The sequence below is a fragment of the Mytilus trossulus genome, chromosome 10 (assembly GCF_036588685.1).
Source record: "Mytilus trossulus isolate FHL-02 chromosome 10, PNRI_Mtr1.1.1.hap1, whole genome shotgun sequence".
Taxonomy (NCBI): Eukaryota; Metazoa; Mollusca; class Bivalvia; order Mytilida; family Mytilidae; genus Mytilus; species Mytilus trossulus.
Genome location: NC_086382.1, coordinates 9392862 through 9416546, shown reverse-complemented (window position 1 = coordinate 9416546; position 23685 = coordinate 9392862). Strand labels below are relative to the sequence as shown.

General features: G+C 33.9%; 1 protein-coding gene and 1 long non-coding RNA gene across 4 annotated transcripts in view; both read right to left on the bottom strand.

Annotated features, from left to right (window-relative positions):
* Positions 1-16275, bottom strand: part of LOC134686822 (uncharacterized) — a 63611-nt gene extending 47336 nt beyond the window's left edge. Inside the window, exons 1-3 of one of the 3 annotated variants that reach the window (XM_063546624.1) lie at positions 16149-16275; positions 14132-14165; positions 36-578 (exon numbers count right to left, since the gene is read on the bottom strand). In XM_063546624.1, coding sequence (XP_063402694.1) covers positions 36-578; positions 14132-14156 — 568 coding nt within the window. In that variant the 5' untranslated portion in view covers positions 14157-14165; positions 16149-16275. Of the gene's footprint in view, positions 1-35; positions 579-14131; positions 14166-15942; positions 16054-16148 lie in introns of those variants that run through there. The other 2 variants (XM_063546626.1, XM_063546627.1) reach the window with 2 other exon arrangements.
* A 4046-nt stretch (positions 16276-20321) lies between these two features.
* Positions 20322-23035, bottom strand: LOC134686821 (uncharacterized). Its single transcript, XR_010101662.1, has 3 exons — positions 22649-23035; positions 21315-21525; positions 20322-20660 (listed from the first exon to the last, which is right to left on the bottom strand). It is a non-coding gene; the product is annotated as an uncharacterized LOC134686821 (long non-coding RNA).
* Positions 23036-23685: the final 650 nt, after the last annotated feature.

Here is a 23685-nt window from a genome sequence, read left to right as displayed (position 1 = left end):
AATGAATTTGGTATCGATATATCTAGTCAACATACCCCCGTTATTATAAATCAGCATTCCAGTTTGCTCGAAATTGGACTGCAATTTGTTTATAAATGGAAAGGCAAACTTATACCGATAATCTTTGGTCAAACAATGGGCACGCTTCAAACAAGTTTTCCTGCATGGTTCTGGACAAGTAAAATCTCTGCGAGGAAACGATCTTTTCAGACTTTCATAATAATCTGACGGATACTCGGATGGGAGATTGTTACATCTTGGATCTTGACCTGCGCATCTTTCTGAAGGATTCGCTTGACATTTTGGGTTATTTGGTGGACACTTTCCTGGAGGACCTTGTGACGGAGGTTGGCCGTCTGATGTATTATTTCCTCCGTGTGATGTATTATTTCCTCCGTGTGATGTATTATTTCCTCCGTGTGATGTGGTATTTCCTGCGTGTGGTGGATCAGTTCCTCCGTGTGTTGTAGTATTTCCTCCGTCGGATGTGTTGTTGTTATGTTCAGATGGAAAGTTTGATGTAGAACTGTTATTTTCCTGAGCATGACAGATAACACACATCAGCACACCAAACACAACTAAAATCAGAATAGTAATATTAAATGTTTATCGCCATCCAGAATAATACAAAAGAGTGACATATAATTTATTAATAACAACAAATATATATTTTCTGACAAAATAGAAGGACTCTGTCAAGTCGTATTTGAAAATGCAAGAAAAGTTAAATTTTGTTAAGCTGGGGTCACACATTCACGATTTTACTGCCGTCTTTGACAGGACCATTCCCGATTTAAAATTTGTCAAAAGTCAGATCAAGATCCTGTGAATCGTGGACGGAAATTCAAACTTTAATTAAAATTTGTCAAACAAATAAGTTTATCACGACAACAACCAGATATTGTTCAGAAACCGTCGATATTAAACCGTTTCCAAGCGAATTTATCCCGATAATCCCGTTCTCAATCCGTTTCTAGTCCAATTTGTATCTTTCGCCTGGTAAAATTATACCAAGTCTGTCACGACTGAGTCCCGATTCTACCGAATGTGATCCGACAGAGATCAGACAGTGACCAGACAGTGAACCGACGCTGACGCATGTTATCCATTCGAAAACTGTCGACATACTCGAGATGATCAGGTAATGTCGGACGTAATCCTATCATGGTCCGCTCTATCGCATTGCAAACGGCTTTGTCTGGTCTCAGTCGTATTGTATTCTGTAATTGTCGGGACCAGTGTATGTAAAGTGCGGATCCTAATTTGCCCTAAAATATCATTTTTACTGTATATGCCATAAATGTCTAATGTAGAATGATAAATAAACAGACGAACTTTTTTTAATTTTTGAAGAAAATGAAGAAAATTAGAAAAAATGTATATGTTCAGAAATACATAATACTAATAAAAACAAAGTTAGAGATGCGAGCGGGGTTTTATCGCGCCTAAAGCCATCCAGCTGTGAAATATATACCAATATATGTGAATATTTATGGCATTTCACGAACAGATCGTGCAGGTGCTTTATAACAAACAGGTGAGATGTTGTTGCAGTAAAAAATATTCATTTTAATACAATTATTAAAGTTGTATAACGTAGAATATGTTTTGTCATTCAGTTTCTTCATATTTAACTAAATTCCACTATGATGATTTCGTAATGCTAGTCATGTTTACTGTCGAATAATGATATTATTCTTTCATTTTCACTGTGGAGCGAATCATTAGTATTGTATATGCGGTGCATTTTAACTGTATAATTATTTTTTTTATCTATTACTGCTCATTTCTTTAAGCATGTGGAGCAAGACTTTAGTTGATTTGCTTGCTTTTTTTTATTGGATAATCATTATGATAACACCCAATTTAATTCAAATATTAAAAATATAGGTTAAACTATGCCTATTCATATTGTTTAAAAATGTCAATCTTATTTACAAAGTTTGTATAAACAATTATACAAACAAAGCAAGCAAGCCATCCACAGTTTTGCTTTACATGCATTAGGAAATTAGCTGTAAAGCCTTAATTTAGCCGACTTGCTCAAACAATAGATAAAGTAAGAGAAAGATTTGATAAAATTTAACTTGCGGAGGAAAGTCTGGTTTTAAAACACTCTAATAAATTCAATAGAAATAACATTTATTTCAAATGTATTCCATTTAGTTTCTTATAAAGCGTATAGGGATCTTTATCCTTATTTTTTTTTATCCATTTCCATGACACTTCACCACTTATTTCGTACATCTTGATATAGATTGCACCTTTGTTTTCCCGTTTAAAAGGTTTTACACTGGAACCCTTTATAACTTGCTGTCTGTGTGAGCCAAGACTCCATGTTGAAGACCGTATTTTGACGTATTATAATGGTCTACTTTTATAAATTGTGACTCTGATGGAGAGTTGTCATATTGTCACATAAGACATCTATAGATGGTTCAAAAACGAAACGAGACGGGATAAAAAAAATCTACGCTACTTTTTTAATATATTTATAATTTGCTTAATATGAGTCAAAATAGAGTAAAATAGTGGGTCACATTTGGGTATAAGCGTCACGCCGGGTTGCCGATTTTTTGCAATCGTGACAGGTGATAGTCAAATGATTGTGTAGTGAAAAACGGGAAATGAAGTCTAGCGGGACACGGATAATAACAAAAAATTAGAACTGTATAGTATAAGCGGGATACGGGAATCTGACAAAACAAAAAGCGGAATACGGGAATCTGCCAAAACAGTAAGCGGGATCCGGGATCAGAACCCCCCACCCCCCCCCCCCCCCCCACCCCCACCCCACCCCCACCCCCATGAGACCCCAGAATAAGATATTTTTGTATATTCATCCTATTGTTACAGTCATGCCTTCAATGCATGCATTTTTTTTTTTATATTTTTGGTCCCTTTTTCAATTTTGTGGGGTCCAAATTTATAGACAAAAGTCCTTTAATATAGATATTTGGAATTCGTTGACATGCTGAATCTAACCGTGTATCTAATTCGGGGATTTTTTGCCTAGTTGCTGAAATAGCCCACATAGAGTTCCAAAGGGTCGGTCTAAAATCAACAAACATGAATTGAAGCATGCATTTCGTGTACAATAACCCAAATGTGCATGGTTTTACCTCTGCGGTAGTGTCCATTCGCGGATCTAGAACTTTTCTTAAGTAGGGGCCCACTGACTGCCTAAAAGGGCCCGCTGCTGTCACGCTCCAGTGATTCCCTATATAAGTTAAAATCAAGGAGAAACGTAATCTGAAGAATACAATATGACATTTTGAGAATCGCTTTTGTTACAAGTTTGAAAACGTATATATTTGATGAGGAATGAATGAGGAGTTTGTATTTCAATTTGTAAATACATGTATCATAAATCCTAAAGTCATCAACTAAGTTTTTTTTCATTTGTTGTAAGTGCATTTATCACATAATTCTACAATAAAAATTCCTCGCATCTTTGAAAATTCTACATTAATAATGACTGCACTAACAGTGATAATTCATCGCATCTATAGTTAAAATGGATCGCTTTCAATAATCGATATGCTATATTATGATGCTTTTATAACACTTATTTGAACTTTAATGCTATGTTTGTATATTATAAAGACATATCACAATGAAAATATGTTAAAACTTAACTTAAAATCCTTTAACTTGATATTTTCAAAACGTAAACAAATACAGTTTTCCCATGATCCTTTATTCTACAATAGACATACCCGCATATAACAGTAAAAATGAAGTAGCTGGATTCGCACTTTATATACACTGGGGACTCTAACGTGGGTATCATTGACTAATTTCGTATTAATAACGGGACTTGTTTTCGGTTTCGGCAAAAAACGGTTCGCAATCGACAAGATCAGGATGCAATCTGGGCTCAATCGGCAGAAAAACAGCTATGAAAAATTACTCCGGATCATTCCCGTTCCACAGGACACTGTCCAGAATACACAAGACATTGTTCGGAATTCGATCCGATACAGCAGAATCTGTCACGACATAGCCACGATTGTAATCCGACTAGACAAAATCGGCTGAGTTGCCCCGAATGTTACGGGACGCACCTAACTGTCGGGATGCTTTGCTGAACTATTCGGACCCTTCCCGATCCGTAGGAATCTGTTACGAACTAAAACGAATGCGTTCAGACAATGATAGGACATTCCAGATAACTGAGGATACTAATCCGACTTTTTCACTTTTCGTGTCGTATTGCTGTCTGATCTCAAACGGGAGCAATAATCGGCAATGTGTGAACCCCGCATTACGAACTTAAAGCTATAGGTTCACATTGCCGATCAGATCAACTCGATGATCCCGATTGTCCAAATTTTCACGACCGATCTCAACCAACCTTTTGATCGGTCCTGATTACGACTTCTACCCGACCGCCATCTGACTGTACACGACTTTAACTCGACCATGGACATTCACGACTCAATCCAGACAACAAAATGAATATGTTTTCGATAATTCCGATCAATTCACGATCTTTACTCGACTAGCTAGACCAAATCAACTACTAGTATTCACGATCTCAGCCTTATCTCGACCAAACCTGATTGTCCTGATCGTATATGGGTCGTAGGGATAATCGAGAATTGGTCGGATATGCGCATTTTTAGTATTAAAACGTCCGAATTTTTTATTCCCTGCCGCTTTGGAGTGTTACCCTTGTCCGTCCGTACACACGAACATCCTAACATGACCCTTTATACTGTTACATATGCTAGCAGTGGCACTATTGGTGTCCCATGGACATATTTTCCGTTTATTTGGTGATATATTCAGTAGAAGGTCCGAGTAAAATCATACATTTAAAATATCTACATAGAAATAAAGCAGTTGGATTTGTGGTCAATGTGGTAAGAGCTCAGAGAGACAGGTTAATAGCTGTGACGGAGCTTGTAGACTGCATAGAAGACGAAAAAGAAGGTGTAGACTTCAAAAGGCGCCGAGAAATCTAGGTGAGGCAGTGCATGACTGACACGACGACCACTGTGTGTGCAGTTTGAGATACTTGCACTAACTCAATAAAAAGGAACCCAATGGTTATAAAAACTTCCTCATAGTGGAAACTGATAAGTAATGGAAGTGTTATTGCTCATTTTTATGCCCCATCTATTGGCATTACGTTTTCTGGTCTGTCTGTTCGTTCGTCCGTCCCGCTTCAGGTTAAAGTTTTTGGTCGAGTTAGTTTTTGATGAAGTTGAAGTCAAATCAACTTGAAACTTAGTGCACATGTTCCCTATGATATGATCTTTCTAATTTTAATGCCAAATTAGAGATTTACCCCCATGTTCAAGGTCCTTTGATCATAGAAAATGAGAGTGCGGATGGGGCACCTGTGTACTGGGGACACATTCGTGTTGGAAATGGCACCACAAAATGAGACTTGTCACTGGATTAGTAATCATCTGATATAGCAATATACATAAACTTTTACCATCCCCATTTCCTTGCTTGCTTACATATAAAAGCGTACTGATTGTCATATATATGTGCATAAGTATGTAATCAGTATTTTTCATAGATTTGATATCCAGTAGTTGAATGGTTAAAGGTATTTATTTTCTTTTTGCTGTATGGCAAAAACCTGTATGAATTTGCCAAAAAATATTGCAAAAAGAGGTCAAAGATGTCACATATTTCCCAAAAATTTGACCCAAAGTAGAATGTCATTCCCTGGACTGATACCTATTCTAAAACACTTTTACAGTTTACAAGCATTTCTTTCCAACCAAAGTTTGGTAAACGTTGTGTGCCGTTTGTTATAGTTTGTTAAACGCAACAGAAGTAGAAACAGATGCACTGTTTGGTTAGAGGGGATTGAAATTTTGAGTAATTTTAGAAGATGTTTTGAGTTATGACAAGCAAGAAAACGTTTAGATAATTGATTTAAAAGTTAGAAAGAAATGCATCGTTTGAACTAACAAACGACGAACGACAAACTGTAGACGCATTTACAACGAGTGTAGAGTTTAACAAAGTTTATGCAAACTTGCAAAAGTATGTTAGAAACAAATGATCAAAACTTGTGCTTGCTGAACAGTTTGTATCGTTACTGTTAGAAAGAAATTCGCTCCAAATAAAAAATTATTTGTCTTTTGTCTCTTTTCTCTTTGAAATGACGTTAAAAATTTCGAAAAGAACAAAAATTGACTGTAAGGTGACCTACAGTTGTTATTGATAATCTATGTGTCATTGGTGTTCTGTGAAGATATGTTCATTGGCAATTTTACCATATTTTTGCTACACACATTTCTGAACAAACAGAAAATACGGACAGACAAAACAGAAAATAGTTCATAAAACAGGTAAAGTATAATCTTGATGTGCTTATAAACCAAGGCAACGTTGAAACATGATAACTTTGTTATCAGTAGTCTAACATTGAATATTATTGCACAATTACTTTAATATTTGAAAAATCCGCCAGTGCCAAAATTGCAGGATTTTCTTCCCTTCCGGAATACCTGAGATCATCCCAGGTATTGTTGGGTTACGTGTTGCTTAAGTTTTTATTTTTCTATGTTATGTAGACTGCTATTTGTCTTCTCGTCGGTTACCGTTTTCGCTATGTCTGTGTCGGTTTGTTTTCGATCTCTGAGTTTGATTGTTCCTTTGGTGTCTTTAGTCTCTCTTTTAAAACGTACCTATCCTTGCAAAAGTAAAGACACAAAGGAACATTCAGGAATTTTTGTAGTAAAGAATAATGTTGCCAGAATATTTTTGCGGAAGCAGAGTTATGAGAGTTAATCAGATCTGCACACACTTTTAGAGAATCGTGTAGCAGTCATGTGTTCTCGTGTATGGTCGAGTAGAGATCGAAGAGTGGTCGAATGTGGTCGCTAAGGTATCGGGTATTGGTCGAGTTGGTCTGGGATAATATAAATATACAAGTCGAAGTGATCTGGAAGCGATCGGGTATTGGTCGAGCTAATCTGGAAATGATCGGACATCTAAGTCGAGCAAAGGTCGTAATGATCGAGTACTGATTGGTAATTTTTTTGTATTCCGACCAAACACGATCTCTACACGATCCTTTCCCGATCAATTCAACCGCTTCTCGACGAATTTTTGATGACGAGAAAGGTAGACTATCCCGAACATTCTTGTCGATTGAGTCAGACCAGTCTCCCGATCACGTGATTTGTCTTGATCTGGATTGATCGAGTTGATCTGATCGGCAGTGTGAACTAAGATTAAACGACTGCGTTCAGACAATAATAAGACATTCCAGATAATTGAGGATAGTAATTCGACTTTTTCACTTTTCGTGTCGTATCGCTGTCTGATCTTAAACGGGAGCAATAATCGGCAATGTGTGAACCCTGCATAATGGCACATTACATTGTGGTGTAATTTATCTTTGGTAAGAAATATCTGGTACTCTCAAATATAAAAAAAATATCTGATTCTATATCATATAAGAAGCATGTGTAATAATATGATTTTATTTTTTATTAAATCAAAACATTGAATTGGATAAGAAGATATGGCAGTATGATTGCCAATGAGACAACTAGTGATTTTCCAACAGACACAAATGAAATAGAAGTAAACTTCCTTCAATAATGAGCAAAACCCCTACCATATAGTCAGCTATCAACGCCAACAAAGGCTACGAAATGAAAAATGTAAAAAATTCAAATTAGAAAACTTACGGCCTGATGTATGTACAATACAGTGAACAACAAAAATATGGTATACAGAAAGTTGACTGTAACATACACGGTGTATATACATAACGCTTCCTTTCCGATAAAATCGGCGTTTTTGCTTCCTTTCCGAGTCAGAAAACGCACCCTTTCCGATACTGTACACAGGAAATGATTACATCGATTGAATAGTAGTGTCCTTTTACTCTAATTTATCAATGAAATACTAATATTCTTGAAAGAATTGATAGGTGACGGAACAAAGTACATAAACAAGTATCCAAAATAAGATTTGCTAATGTCTACAATCGATTACAGAAAGCATACGGGTTTACACAACAACAGCGTCGACGAGTACAACAAGTTTATCAAGAATAAAAGTCATGAATGCAAGAACAATTGACCGTTTAACACAATATACAATTGATTATATTATAAAATAAATTCGGAGTTTTCATTTTGTATATATTGTAAGATTCCTAACCTTTCAATGCATGCAATAACTGAGTTTTTTCTGAACATCGACCAAAACGCCTCCTTTCAGAGATTGGAAACGCTTCCTTTAAGATTAAAGTTACTACGAAACGCATCCTTTCAGATAAATTAAAAATGTTTATACCAACGGTCAGACTGTGGATAAATGCAAATATGTCTAAACATTTTGATGTCCCGGGGCGTATTATTAAAAGTCAAAACGATAGATCTCACACTAGCATTGATCAGCATTGATTTTTCAGCATTATGTTGTAAAAATATTTTAAAATAAACATTTTAAGATTGGCGGTACTGAACACAGAAACACGTGAAATAAAAATCGCAAAAACGTTGCACGAAAAGTAAAAATCGGGTAAAACGAAGCACGAGAAATAAAATCGTAAATATCAGGGAAAAAGTACCAGAACCGTAATTGGAGATTATGCAGCCATTATAAATGGACATGAAGACCTTGCGGTCTTCTAGCTCTTAGCGCCGGCTATACTTGCATCTTATTTAAAAACAAATATTATTCATAGTGATTTGATGGACTTCATTTATACCATACATATTGCAAAAGTAGAATGGTAACAATATACATCACCTTCTATTAGATTACACCAGTTTCAGAAGGTATTATAACACACAGTCTTTTTATCAAATGCGGTACATGCACGAGAATAAATAAAGAGCACCGACACGAAACACGGAAAATAAATGAGGGGAAACACGAAGCACGCATATTGAGGCAAACACGAGAAAACGATAAATAAAACGTCAAAACACGAAAATACGTGAAGTATATATATTTTTTTTTCAAATTTGAGCTCTACTTTCAGATTTTTGAACAAAGCGTCCTGCGTTACCTTGCGCAAAAGAAGCGCCTGTTTCTCCTCTTGAAGACCTAGTATATAGTCATACCCCGTGACACCCCTCATTATTTTTCTGTAGAAGCCCTGAAATAGGCCAACCCCCTGTTTTTTTGACATTTTTTTTTCAAATTTTGAGATCTATAGTTTCAGATTTTTGAACATAGCTATGGCCATCGATACCTTGCGCAAAAGAAGCGCCTGTTTCTTCTCTACATGACCTTTAGTGAAAGCCCGTGACACCCCTTATTAGTTTTCTCTAGAAGCCCTGGAATAGGCCGACCCAGTTTCTGCATCTGTGTATGATAGATTGATAAAAAAGTCATCAAAAGTGCTATATTTTACAGGGTAGTACTACTTTCACACGCGTTCTTAATTGAATTGGTGCATTAATTTGTAGTCCTACACCTACAAATAATCCGAATATTAAACCAATATCTTCAAGCATGACTAAATTGTGTGGAAAGCTGATTTGCCGGACGGACAGGCAGAGTGCAAACCTTAAGCCCCCTTCGTTGGTAGGGAACTAAAAATATAAAGTAACATTATTCTGAAATACGTCTCAGAAATTCTACTTGCCTCTAGTCTGACTGAAATTCGTGTATTAAATCTATGAGAATTTCTATAAAAAACAAAAACAAGTTTATTTTTCTCTTCTGTTTCTTTCTCTCTTCGTGTAGTCGGAAAGTTCTCATATTAAGTTTAAAATACCGATTTAAAATAGTGCTTGTCGGGAAATAATACGTAGTGGTGTCCGTTGTCCATTAACTTTCTACACTTCTCTGAAGCGCCTGGACCAAATGAAACTATTAAATTAATCTTGATATAAAGGCATCAAACTTTTCAAGATGAAAAACAACAATTTAAGCGTTGTTGTTGCATTTTTGTTGTCTTCCCGGCTAGCCAAAAGAACAGCCATTTCGTATATTGTATACAAGAATGATGAATACAATCTACAAGTTGTAGTAACCATTTATTGTCCTCATAAAAAAAGCATGGAAATTCCGAAAGACTACAGTGTGAGAATACATTTGATAATTGTATATAAATTCAGATATGTTTTCTTTTAAAATGTCTGATACATTGTACAGTTGATCTCTCAAATGACACTGATAAGTTTATAAATTACTTTATAAATCCCGCTAACATGTTTAACCCCGCCAAATTATTTATGTATGTGCCTGTCCCAAGTCAGGAGCCTGTAATTTTTCGTTCCTTTTTTTATTCAAATAATGCCGTTTGTTTTCTCGTTTGAATTTTTTATCGAGGACTTTTATATCTGACTATGCGGTATTGGCTTTTATCATTGTTGAAGGCCGTACGGTGACCTATAGTTGTTAATGTCTGTGTGACTGTCAATTTGGTCTCTTGTGGAGAGTTGTCTCATTGGCGATCATACCACATCTTCTTTTTTTATATATACCTGTTGTTCAGGAGAAAAAAATATACAAAGAGCTAAACGATTATTCTACTATCCTTTATGCAGAAGTCACCAAGGGAAGATACTATAGGTTCTAGTGTTTGCGTATTAAGTGCCAGTCTGCCTAAGAATCAGGCAGTGGTGAAAACATGACAAAAAAAAACACCCAATTTGACATTGTTTTCAGTTGATAAAATGTAGTGGACAAAAATAACATTTATTTCCGTTTTCTGTTCTGGTAATAGAAGATACAATTTGGTTGAAATGCACTAGAAATTAACAAATAAGGGGAGATAACTCTGTAATTTGCTATAATTTGCTATCATTCTAACCAATTTTCCAACCAAGTTATTTGATATTACCAGACACACACAAACGAAAGACCAATTATTTTTAACTCAGGACGATGGTTAGTATTAAATAGTATGATTAGCTCGGTGTTTTTTTTCTAATCATGTTTTGATTTTTACCTACATTGCCTGATTCTGAAAAAGACTGGCACTTAAATACACGGTTTTTCAATATTTTAATACTTTCACATTGTTATATGATCTGCAGAAATTTAGAAATTATAGAAATTAATTGTTATTCTGTATACAAAGTGTCCATAAGAAAGCTGTCTTCTCTTTATACCACAATCACCATTTCTAAAATTTGTGTTCTAACTGAACAAATTATTTAATAGGAGAGGGTTTGTTTTTGTCTAAATTCCCCTTTTCGTTCTTTTCTATTTTTAAATAATAGCATCCATCTAATTCTTGTTTATAATATGCTTGGGTACCGAAAATAATTTTCAAAGAGAACCACACAAGTCTAGTTGTGGGAAGAATTTTTCTCTTATCACATTTATGATACACGAGTCACTTCTTGAGGCTTTGAAATATCCGATTTTTTAGCCTGTCTTTGTGTCTTTCGTTTCCACAAAAAACTGTCGAAAATATGGTTCCTGTAAAAAAAATTATATTGTTTTATTCAGTTTAAAAACAGGGCATACCAAAAGTTGTTGTAATTACCTATTGTAATTGTCCCAGCTTAGGTAAAAAATAAACGCAATAAGAAATTTTTCTGTTTTCCTATTTTGAAACTACTTTGTACAAAGTTCAACTTTGTCGTAATTTCAAGGCCGATGGCGAATTCGGGGGTAGAGGCGAATAGGTAGTTCACCCTTGGATTGGACAAAACATCGTGTTTAGCATAAAATCGTCAATATTGTTTTAAGTCTCGCTACACTCGGCGATATTATTTTAATTCTATAGAATAACGCCCCTTTCAAAATCCAGGAACCGCTCCTAAAGGTAAAATAAGATTTGAACTGTGCAGTATATCTGAGGTAGCTATAATGCACACCTTTGCTGTGCATTATCCAGATTATAGCACAGTAAGAACAAAGCAAGTTTACCCATGTCATTTGTTAAAAACGTTTTTTAACTTTTCGATTAGAACTTCAATGACGAGTCTCCAGATGACGATAGATGGAGGGATATTTAACGTCCAGTGGCAAGTATAATGCAAAGTGTAGAGGGATTTTATATATACGTTGCAATAGCTTGTTTCCCAATGCACTATAAATAAATATGTTAAAACTAAAGTAAGTCAGATGCATATTCAGGAAGAAAACATGATAATGAAAAATGAATATGAACCCCGCTTTGTACTGACCGTAATTTCAACGTGCTATCTCACAAGGTAACAGTTCGAATAATAGACATGTCAACTTACGTCGAACACATTATTCAGACCCCGGGGGTCGACTAGTCTTTTACTCTCCGCCACGGACTCTAACTATTAAATGCCACGTGATAGGTTTCATTGATAATCTGCCCTTGTTCTTTAAATAATGCCAACATACAAAGTTGTGCCTAACAATGTTGCTTATGTATGAGAAAGGATATGGGAGGTGCAGCCCTCACTGAAAATATGATCATTTACGGTGACATTTTATCATGTTAAATATTAATAAAATGTTGTCTCAATGTTATAAATTCTATTTCTTATACTTTTTATATCGTAAAACAATAAGCTAAAGTCGTGATTATTTCTTAGCCTGTGCGCACGGCTACATTTTTATTTGAAAATAGCATTACTTTTACGTGAATCTGAAAGGAGTCCTTTCCTTAGACTCCGAAAGTAAGCGTTTCCAAAATTGACGCTGGGACTGATTTATCGGAAAGGAAGTGTTTCCTTGATTTTAAAGAAAAAGAGATATATATACGAATGTTTCAGGTTAGCGGAACAAGGTAAACCCATTTGATAAGTTAAAATATAATGAAAAGCTTGCGAATCAATATGCTGTTTGTTTTTTTAAATAGTTTCTGAGAAAACAAATGTATTTTTTATCTGTCATCGTCAACGACGCTGATATTGTGGAACTGTTTGAACTGGTTTATATTATTTGCTTAATAAAATCAACTTGGTATAAATTAAGACAAAACATTCAAATATTCCGTGAGCTACATATTTTTATTTAACTTAACTCTTGACGGTAGCATTATTCATTTTAATATCGTGATCCTGTGCGATGTCGTCATCGAAACTCCGAAAGGAAGCGTTAAAGTATCGGAAAGGAAGCAAAAACGCCGATTTTATCGGAAAGGAAGCGTTATGAATATACACCGTGAACATAAACGACAACCACTGAATTACAGGCTCCTGAGGAACGATACGCACATCGGCGTTTTGCATTTGCGCCGATCTGCATTTCATTTGCGCCGAATTTTTCTTTCATTTGCGCCGATTATTTTTTTCATTTGCGCCGATTATTTTTTTCATTTGCGCCGATTTTTTCACAGGTAAATAACAGGTAAATAGTTATAAGAAGATGTGGTATGAGTGCCAATGAGACAACTTTTAATTATCATTAAAGACCTTTGTTAGTTAGCCAGTTGTACAAATATTATGAATTATCAATCATAACATGGATATAACTGTTTTGAACCCTGAAAAGTATCGAAAAAAGTTCAATTCCATGTGATGAATGATGAATTTTTATAATGATAGAGCATGGATATATATAAGTTTAGTTGCTTGTAAAAAGTAGGTTTACGTTCGTATTTTATCTTTTGTTGTGGCTTTCTTTGTATTACCTGGAATTTACACGTAAAAGTATAACCTGTAACTTACCTGTAAATCCAATTAGGAGAAAATATAAATCGGCGCAAATGAAAGAATGAAAATTTTCAAAATCGGCGCAAATGTCATATGATACGCCCACGCACATACAGAATGTGGCGGGAATAAACATTTTTATAGGCGCCAAACTCCACCCTCGTTATCTCGATATCTTTATCGTTATCTCGATATCTTAAACTTTATCGTTATCTCGATATAATTATTTCGTTATCTCGATATAATTATATGGTTGGGGTAGGGTTATGGCATCTTTTTGCAAATCATATCTGTTTAAACTAGGAATATGCTGACGTCATAGCAACGATTCAAGAGAACTAAGGCTAACAAATAAACAAAACTGATTGTAAACATGATATCATAGTACTGCAACAATGAATGTCTCACTGGTCAGTCATAATTGATTTTTTCAGCGTATGCCAACACTGAAAAATGTTTTCAATCACATAAAGAGATGCATTGATAATATGGGAAAATCAGATGTTTACCAAAAAAAACCTATGAAAATCTCTAATATTATGAATATCTATAGAACACAAAACAAATAAACAAAAATAAGAAAGAAAAAGTATACTTACAAGTTTTTAAAAGGCCTTGTTTCATTTTGCGTGTCTACAAAATAGAGTAAAACATGAGTACAAACCCTTCCTTACTGGTAAAAAAAAACCAAGTTCGCTTCTGCCTTCAAGATGCACATATATACAATGTAGTTTTATTTTTAGAACAAATTACGATTTACATTTTTATATAATAATAAAAAAAAACACCTGATCTTTCAAAATGAATCTTGCAATGAAGCATTCTAGTAGGATTTTCAGATCACATTTCAGAAATAACTAAGAAAGAATTTTGAAAGGTGTCAGACTTATCATTAATGACACATTTAGAATGATGTTTGCTAAGTAAGATCAGTCATTATTTCAGAGTCCTCGAAAAAATGTAGTCCGAAGGTTTTGACAACCAAAATTATGCAATGGACCGACAACATTGTGATAATTTGCAATAAAAGCAGATTTTCTTTATGGACCACCTCGTCCTGAACATGGATGACATATTCGTCACTGGACGTTAAGTAACCAACAATCAATATATCAAGGAGAAGAATCACATGAAAAGAAGAAAAACAAAGTGTGTGGTCTTTTTGTCCTCATTATACAAAAAAAACGTTCTGAAACTAGACTTTTTTATTTAAAAATCAATGTTGAATTTATTTATTCAACTGATGACGTTCATATTAACACACTATGCCTGAAAAATAAAAATAAAATTAAAAAATTTGTATTTAACATTATTTATTTTAAATTTATTTAAAAAAAAAAAGAAGAAAATTGAGCACAAAATGTTTAAAATTCGAAAAGAGGATATCTTAATTACTTATATATAATACAGTAAAATGTAAATGGACAATTGCTGACGACACACCTAATAAATTTTGTCTCAGCAATAGCAATAAATTTTTAATTTCAGAATTGAAGTATTCAATGACAATGTAGAATGTGCGTTTGTAGACATTCCTATGATTACGCGGCCATAAAAATGTTCAGTGAATTAAAGCACAAAAATAATTTCCCATTCAAATTTTGTCCATCCGTAGGTCCGTCCGTCTATATGTTTACCTATGTTGAAAGATGTGCATAGTATCAAATCATAAAAATACAAATTGTTTAGTCTCTAGAAAATCTTACAAGATGGCTAAGATGTCGTGTGTCTGCTGCTATTTTTGCTCAATAGGTGCAATTTGGTTACTCGGTGCAATGTGGGTATAGACATAATAATATCTTAACGAAAGCCACATTGACTATAATACAGTAAAATCACAAGTATTTGGGGCATGGACCCCCTTTTTTGGACCTCACTAAAAAAAATTGTTTGGTGTTTTTTTTTATTTATTTACAATTTTCTGCAATGTATAAACATATATCAAGTCTCAACAATCCATAATGATTGCTAGTCGATTACAATAACTTTTTTACTATCCATACGAGCCCCAAGTTTAGTGAGGTCCAAATGAGGGGGTCCATTCCCCCAAATACCTGTGAGTGAAATAACATACCAACCATCTTATGTTTTGTCAAAACCGGTCATGAACAGGTGTGAACCATTTTCCATTGGGAGTTTAATACACAAACAACAATCAAACAATCCTGAATAACAACATGTAAGGCACAGGGCCGCTTTACTCTTGTGTGGGGAAAAGAAATGAATTTGTCAATATTTCGATCGTGCTGTTGTTGAGTTCCGTTTGGTTCTGATAACGATTTTCTCATCGGCCGTAAGGCCCAGGGCTTTAAATTTGGGTTATTTCAGACAATGTTTGGTTCTTTGGTGATCTTTAATGCTTTTCCAAAAAATATCATAAATACATAAGAAGTAATGTTCAGTAACTTACTGTTAGCTAGTTTTGACATCGAAGAAAGGCATCAAAGCAAAAATTTAAAACAGCCTTCCAAGACGTCATAATGTATTTTAGTCTTGACCTTCCAAAAAATATTCATGCACATTGCAAGGTGTTTTATCAATGACCTTTCAGCACTTTCGCAAACAAAAACACTTCCGTGTTACAGCAGTGTAAGAAGAAGCATTTCCCCTTCTTACCTTTACCTTGTATAGTTGTTGTATTACACTTTACATAGTAAGGTGTTGATCTGTTTACGCTGAAACGGTTAAATTACAAATATTCGGCGTCACACTCACAGACCTCTTGAACCACCTGACGTCATAATAAAATAATAAAGAAAAGACACGATGACGGAATGTTAGATATACGGATCTGTAATTTTTCTGAGAGTGTACATGTTATGACGCAACGTGAGATATTGCTAATGTTTGACGGGAAATATTTTATAGAAATTTTCATATTATGATAGAGAAAGAATAAAAATATAATATACTTAGGCTAAGGAAGACACAGATTATCCGAAAAACGTTTAACTTAGCGTTGTCCCATGTAACAAACACGAAACATAAACACGAACAATTCGCGAAATATTCAAGCAACTCTTAAAGGTTTTGCATGAACATTCTATGACGTGATATATTTCAGTATTGGTTAACATGGCTGTCTCCATGTAAAATGTGCATACATATTTTCAAAAGAATATGATGTACGGAAATGTCCCATCGGAAATTGTATTTGGAAACTTGAAACATATCAGTTCAAAAATAAATTTTGGCAGATAATTCATTAAACTGTAAGCACGATCGTTTTTTACTAAGTGTAAGCTCCCAAAATTCGAATTGAAAAATAAATTGAGCTACATATTCAATTCAAAACAATAGATTTACAATGTCTTACGGAAATGTCCGAGTTAAACTTTCATGCCTTCACAAAACTTTTACGGCAAAAAAAAAACCCAGAGATTTGATTTCGTGAATGTTATATTTTGGCTTTGATTACTATACCAATAAAAAGTACTTTTAAAGTTGAAGTTGGTACACCAAATATCATTAAGATTACAGGGTTATCTTAAAGAAATACGGATAAATGAAAATGTCTTGCAAGTTTGTCCGTTATCATAATTTGACGTAGCCACAAGCGTAATATGCTAGGGACGACAAGAACTGTATTCGCGTGTTCCTTCCTCCACTAAATATAAATGTCTTGCTTTCAACAAAACGAAATGATGCACACATTGCAAACATACACATTTATAAGACGATCAAAAAGTAAGAAAACTACAGTATCATAACTATGTAAGCTATTTATCGGTAATTCGAATATTTCCCCTTTGATCTTACTGCCTAATATTTTCGAGTATCAACGTACTGGCTGTCAGTAGGACAACCGGATGTGCCTTTTTGGCCAAAATGTGATTCGGCGGCGCTCAGTAGTCCTACGCCGAAAATTGGACTATTTTGCGTCGGCCGACGTCAGCTGAAAAATGGCGCGCTTTTGTAAAAACATTTTATTCGTTTACAGCAAAGTACCGGCGGTAAATGCTGTTGATTGTAAGCTCATTTATAAGAGAAAAATATATGAGTTTACTTATTATTTACATGTTTGAACAAAAAAATAAAAGAAAATCTTATTTTTTCACATCTGAACATCGAATTTCGGATTTCGATTTTCTGCACTGTAGAATTTAATAGCGATATTAAAAAGGGGTACAAAAAAAAGCCTATCCTTCAATTACCTTAAATTTTTTACATCGTAATTTCGCTAGTTTTTCAAATCGAAATCCGTAAAGAAAAGGGGTGTCCACAGTAGGGCAAAAAATTGTACCCATTTTAAAGTAGGGGTCTAATTTTTTTGAAGGTTTTCCCTTGCATGGCCGGTAGAATTAGAAATTGGAAAAGATTCTGTTTTTAAAGTAAATATTCATTCAACTATCAAGAATAGCTGAATCCTTATATATGTAACCCCTATAAAAATATCAATATGTGTCAATAAATTGTAAAATTATCGATTTTTTTCGAAATTGAAGAAGACGCCATTTTCGCCTATTTCTCTATTACGTCTATTGGTCTGCTATAATTATTAGATGATTCTAAAAAAATCTCCGCCTCGATTTTTTTTATACTTTCATTTTATAATCTTTGGTACATAATGCAGATGTTATGAAAAAATTAGGCACTTCTATCGAGTAGAAATGGAGAACGGTCATCTTTATTTTGTATGTCCCCACTATGGGGGCGTGGTCATCCTTTCACCTTGATTCTGAAGTACACGATAGCTATTCATCTCTCGAAATTAATTATCAAATAAATATCATTGAAACAAAATGAATATATTTTAAGACATCAACAAATTTTAAGTGCTACTGATTTTTTTAACAGAATATGCCGGAATCGACCCCATCCGATGTTGTGTCAATACATAGATCAACGTTGTCAATTTCCGGCGCCGAAAATGTCAACGTAAAATGTCATTAAAAGTCGGAATCTTTTCTTCTTTGTATCAATTTTGTTTATCTTAATGTCAAGAAAGTCATGCAATATGTTGAATCCATATCAACGTTATACCAAAACAGACCTTACTTGGTAAACTAACAGTTTGAGGCCTACATCATCATCATGAGATTGACTTGTTGACATCGTACTTGTAGTTGATCAAGATTCATTTCGTGCATTATTTTACCAGGTTACCGGTCGCTGATTTTTTAAAATGAACAACTTATCTGTTTGGTCATATCGATTTCTTTCATAATTTTCCTTTCGTTCGTATATACAATTATCGTTATGTGTTTTGTTTTCAGTGTTTCCTTTTTTTGTCAAAAAGGGGGTTGGGTTGGGGTGCTCTTTTAATTTTATCAAAGGCATGCGTGATTTTTAGGGGCTTATGGTTCTCAATTTCTGGTTTGCTGTTAAGGTTCAATATCTACTTGACTTTACTTATTTCAAATCTGCAGTTTCTTAGATCAATGATTATTTACAATTACTATATTAGTACTACAAATATATATAGTAATATATTTTGCATAGGGGGAGGGGGTGGCCATTTGCTTTTTTTGGGGGAATTCGAAGAGAATCCTGGTGTGTTTGTATTGTGCTTTATATAAAAAAAAAAGAAGATGTGGTATGATTGCCAATGAGACAACTATCCACAAAAGACCAAAATGACACAAACATTAACAACTATAAGTCACCGTACAGCCTTCAACAATGAGTCTTTCAAACAATTGCTTGTCTGTTCTAGGTACTTTACCTTTATATCCAATCAAAGGTACCTGTTCATTTTTTTTTTGTTATTTTTTTTTCTGTAAATTATTTGAATGAAGTATGTAAAAGTTTGTTGCCAACTTTTTTTAATAAACCGCATAAACCATAACATTGGGGATCTACATGTATAGGGTTTTTTTTCTAGATTGACTGTTTATTAATTTGCATCATATGATTTAATTTTTTAATATATTTCACTTTTGCATAAAGACACAGAATATATTCCTTTTCAGGTCGTCTTGTGTCATGTTATTTAGGGGTCTTTTGTATATGTAGCTTTCTATACGTTATTGGTTCTGCTAAAATAAATGTTGAAGGCTGATCATAAAATAATTCCATACACCAAATATAGTTGACCAATTGCATATAGTATTAGAAAAAAGACCAAAACTCAAAAACTTAACTTTGACCACTGAACCATAAAAATGAGGTCAAGGTTAGATGACACCTGCCAGCTAGACATGTTCATCTTACAATCATTCCATACACCATATACAGTAGACCTGTTGCATACAGAATAAGAGAAAAACAGACCAAAACACAAAAACTTACTATAACCACTGAACCAAGAAAATGAGGTCAGGTCAGATGACACCTGCCAGTTGGACATGTACACCTTACAGTTCATCCATACACTAAATATCCTAGACCTATTGCTTATAGTATTTGAGATATGGACTTGACCACCAAAACTTAACCTTGTTCACTGATCCATGAAATGAGGTCGAGGTCAATTGAAAACTGCCCGACGGGCATGAGGACCTTGCAAGAAATGACATACCAAATATAGTTATCCTATTACTTATAATGAGAGAGAATTTAATATTACAAAAAATCTTAACCTTTTTTTCAAGAAGTCACTGAACCATGAAAATAAGGTCTATGACATTGCACATGTGACTGACGGAAACTTCTTAACATGAGGCATCTATATACCAAGAATGAAGCATCCAGGTCTTTCAACCTTCTAAAATATAGAGCTTTTAAGTAATTATCTAACATCGCCGCCTAATCAGCCAGCTCACTGTCCCTTTGTCTAGCTTTCTGCAACAAAATCGCAGGCTCGACAAAAATGAGGAATCTTATAAATTATACAACAGTGATATTCCTTCGAAATTTTTTTTTCATGAAAACAACTGAGACAATAATCTGATTTTTTTACTAAATATAGTGACATTTTACTGTCACTTATGCACATTTGAATGTTGATGAGTCTTTGCATATTACAAAATCCTCTTTTTACTACACATTGAGCCCATAGTCAGCTGAAGACTGAGTTAAGTTTCATTTATTCAAATCCTGCACAAGTTCAACAAAAATGTCTGCTAATAAACACTTGAACCACCTCGGTTACCATTCTGTACATGAACATATCTCTCATAACAAATTTCATATAAATTTTGCTGATTCCACGTATCAAAATTTTCATCCTCCAGTATGTGTTGTGTACTGAAAATAAAAAAAAAAATGTTATTAAATTAAGTTTGTTGATTCAATTGAAAAGTAATGATGAATGATAATTATAATATATTATATTTTATTGTTATTTGCATCTTTGACCAAAGTATGGTCTGCTTACATTGTAAGTCATTCTCTTATCTGAAGAAAATGGTCAATTTTATTAAACCACTTCATTCTCATGGATATGATGCACATAAAGTAAGAGTTAATTCCCTTATATTGTTTTTTTTATCTTTATAAATTAATTTTAAATTACAGTACCCTTCATTCTTGAAATTTGATTTTACATCCAAATGAAACTATTATTGAAATTATACAGCATAGATAATAGTATAAAATCTTTAAACTATTAAACATGTTAAAAGTATACCATTTGGTCTAAAAGTCTGTGTATAAATGTGCATTTCATAAATAAATATAAACTATAAATTTTAACTTCCATTCCCAATTTATTCCATTGGCAATTTTCTTGTCTGACTGTTAAATGTAAGATATATTCAGTCTATTTCCTTATCAAAATAGTTAATACATAATCATGATAATGTCTATCATGTTTTTGTTTCATATTTGAGGGATTGAAGTCATAGTGCATTGTAAATAACCCACTGTTGTTACCCTGAACAGACACATTTGGTTACTTACCCTTAATATATTCTAGTCATATTGTTTTGTATTAACAAAATAATTTTGCTTTCGACATTACTCGTTGTTGACTCTCTATTTGATTACTGTTTTCCTGCTGTATGTATATCAATCATACATGTGCATGTACTGCAAGTGGTTTTGTTGATATATATATTATAAAAGTCCTCTGTTTTGAATTTTTGATTCATAGTGAACATCTTTCTCCATCCTGTATATAAAGCAAATGTACATACAATTACTAAATAAGATGAATATATACTAAATTATTCAAAGCAAAACTAAACTTTGCATTGTTATAATCAACACATGAATACAAATTTGCCAAATAAATTACCAAGAAAAAAAACATATTTTCTTGCTCCAATGAAGATCCATTGGTGGCCATTGACTGTTGTCTGCTCATTGTTTGGGTTGCTGGTTCTTTGACATATTATCCATTTCCATTCTCAATTTTATATATTTATTATGTATTAGAAATTGTTATGCCTCTAGCAATTCTGATCAAAACATAAAAGTTACAGGCAAATTTAAAACATACAATGTATTATAATAGTGAACATGAATATCTAACATGTCCATTGTACAATGCAAGCTGAAATTTTATACATTTTGGGGGCACTCACAACCTAGTTTTAATTTAAATTCATGAACCACCACTGTCATAACACCATTAATTGGATAATATTATGATATTAATGAAATTGGGGTACATTTTTTTAAAGTAATTACTACAATGTATTGTCAATGGATTATCATTTCTAATTAGTTTGTATATATATATATATATATGACTATAGCCTATAGGATTACTATATACCTTGATGGATATCAAGAAATTGTACAGGCATATTAAATTTGTAACATATCCTGCCATTCCTGGTCATGGGGGATACATGTTTTATGCATGTGTAAGCTCTCAAATGGGTGGGTGATTCAGTGGTTAATTTCAATGAGTAAATTTCTTTTAAATATGAGATATAAATTTAGAGAATGGCTATCTAATTTTTTAATTTTTTTTGTATATGTGAAAGAGAAATCTGTGACTGTGATCGCTTTCCGTTTGTAATTTTTGTTTATGAAAGATTTAATTTTTATGAATATAACATTTTGGTGTATATGAAATCAGGGACACAAAAATGTTTTTCCAAATGAAATTTCATACCAGGTATAAAATAGCCAACAGTGAAAGTAGGTGTCTTTAAATACATTCCATTGATTTAGTTCATGGACTTTTGAGTTGAACCCGATACGTTCAGCAGAATTCGTGTAGCCTCAGTAGACTATAATTTGGGGCCTTGAAATTACCCCCACCCCCTTTTTAGAGAACTAACAATCGGCATGAAACGTGATCATACGTGCTTTCGAATTTTATTCATTTTGGTCCGTATTTGCAGTTAGAGGTTTATAATGTTCTATTATCTGAGCAAGAAGTGATTGCGTGAATATTTTCCATGGAGATGATCGGAGATCGTGAAGAACACCTTGACCAGTTTGAAAACGGATGTTGACAACTTGTGTGGGTATAATATTTCCGGAGACAAGTGCGGATACCTTAGACCGAAATCCGAATGTAATTCACCAGTAAATAGTTGATTCAATACCAGTATCATTATAAGGAAATGATGATATATTGGATTTCAATTTTCATGTTTGATATAATTTTACATTTTATTTTTGCCGTTTAAATCATTTCTTTGGAGCCGACTTATTTGATAGTAATTAACTGAAATATCTGGAATAAACCTTTACCTTTTGTGTTGTTTAGCATAAAGATTAAACATCCAAGAATGTCATTAAAGCAACTTTTCAGCATGGAATGCCAAATCCAACGTCAAATAATGGCCGCCATTACGTGTTGACAACGTCGTCTAGTGAACCGTATCACTGAGCGGCGAAATCCTTACTCAGGCGCTTCCGGTTGTCCTACTGTGTATCATTGAAATTATTAGGCAAAACATTGCGTGACGTCATAATTACCGATAAACAGAATAATAGGTAGTTGAGTTTTTAAAACTGTCGTGACTATATCATGTTGAATATCTTAACTCGCCCTATCGGGCTCATCTAGATATTCCACATGATATAGTCAGTATCAAAAACTCAACTTCCTATTATTTTATATTTATCACATATTTTGTACTGATATGTACGTTTTTGCATGGCCAATAATAGCCGGAAGTCAATGTTGGTTATCAGCCCTCGGGGCCGATATCGATATCAGCCCTCGAAATCCATACCAAGCCCCCGAGTTTAACTTCCGGTAACCTGACAATCAAAGGCTATTTGTAAACAAGTTGAACACAATGGCTTGATATGGGAGTCTAGGGCTGATACCAGGGCCACATGGAAAATGACATGTAATAATCTA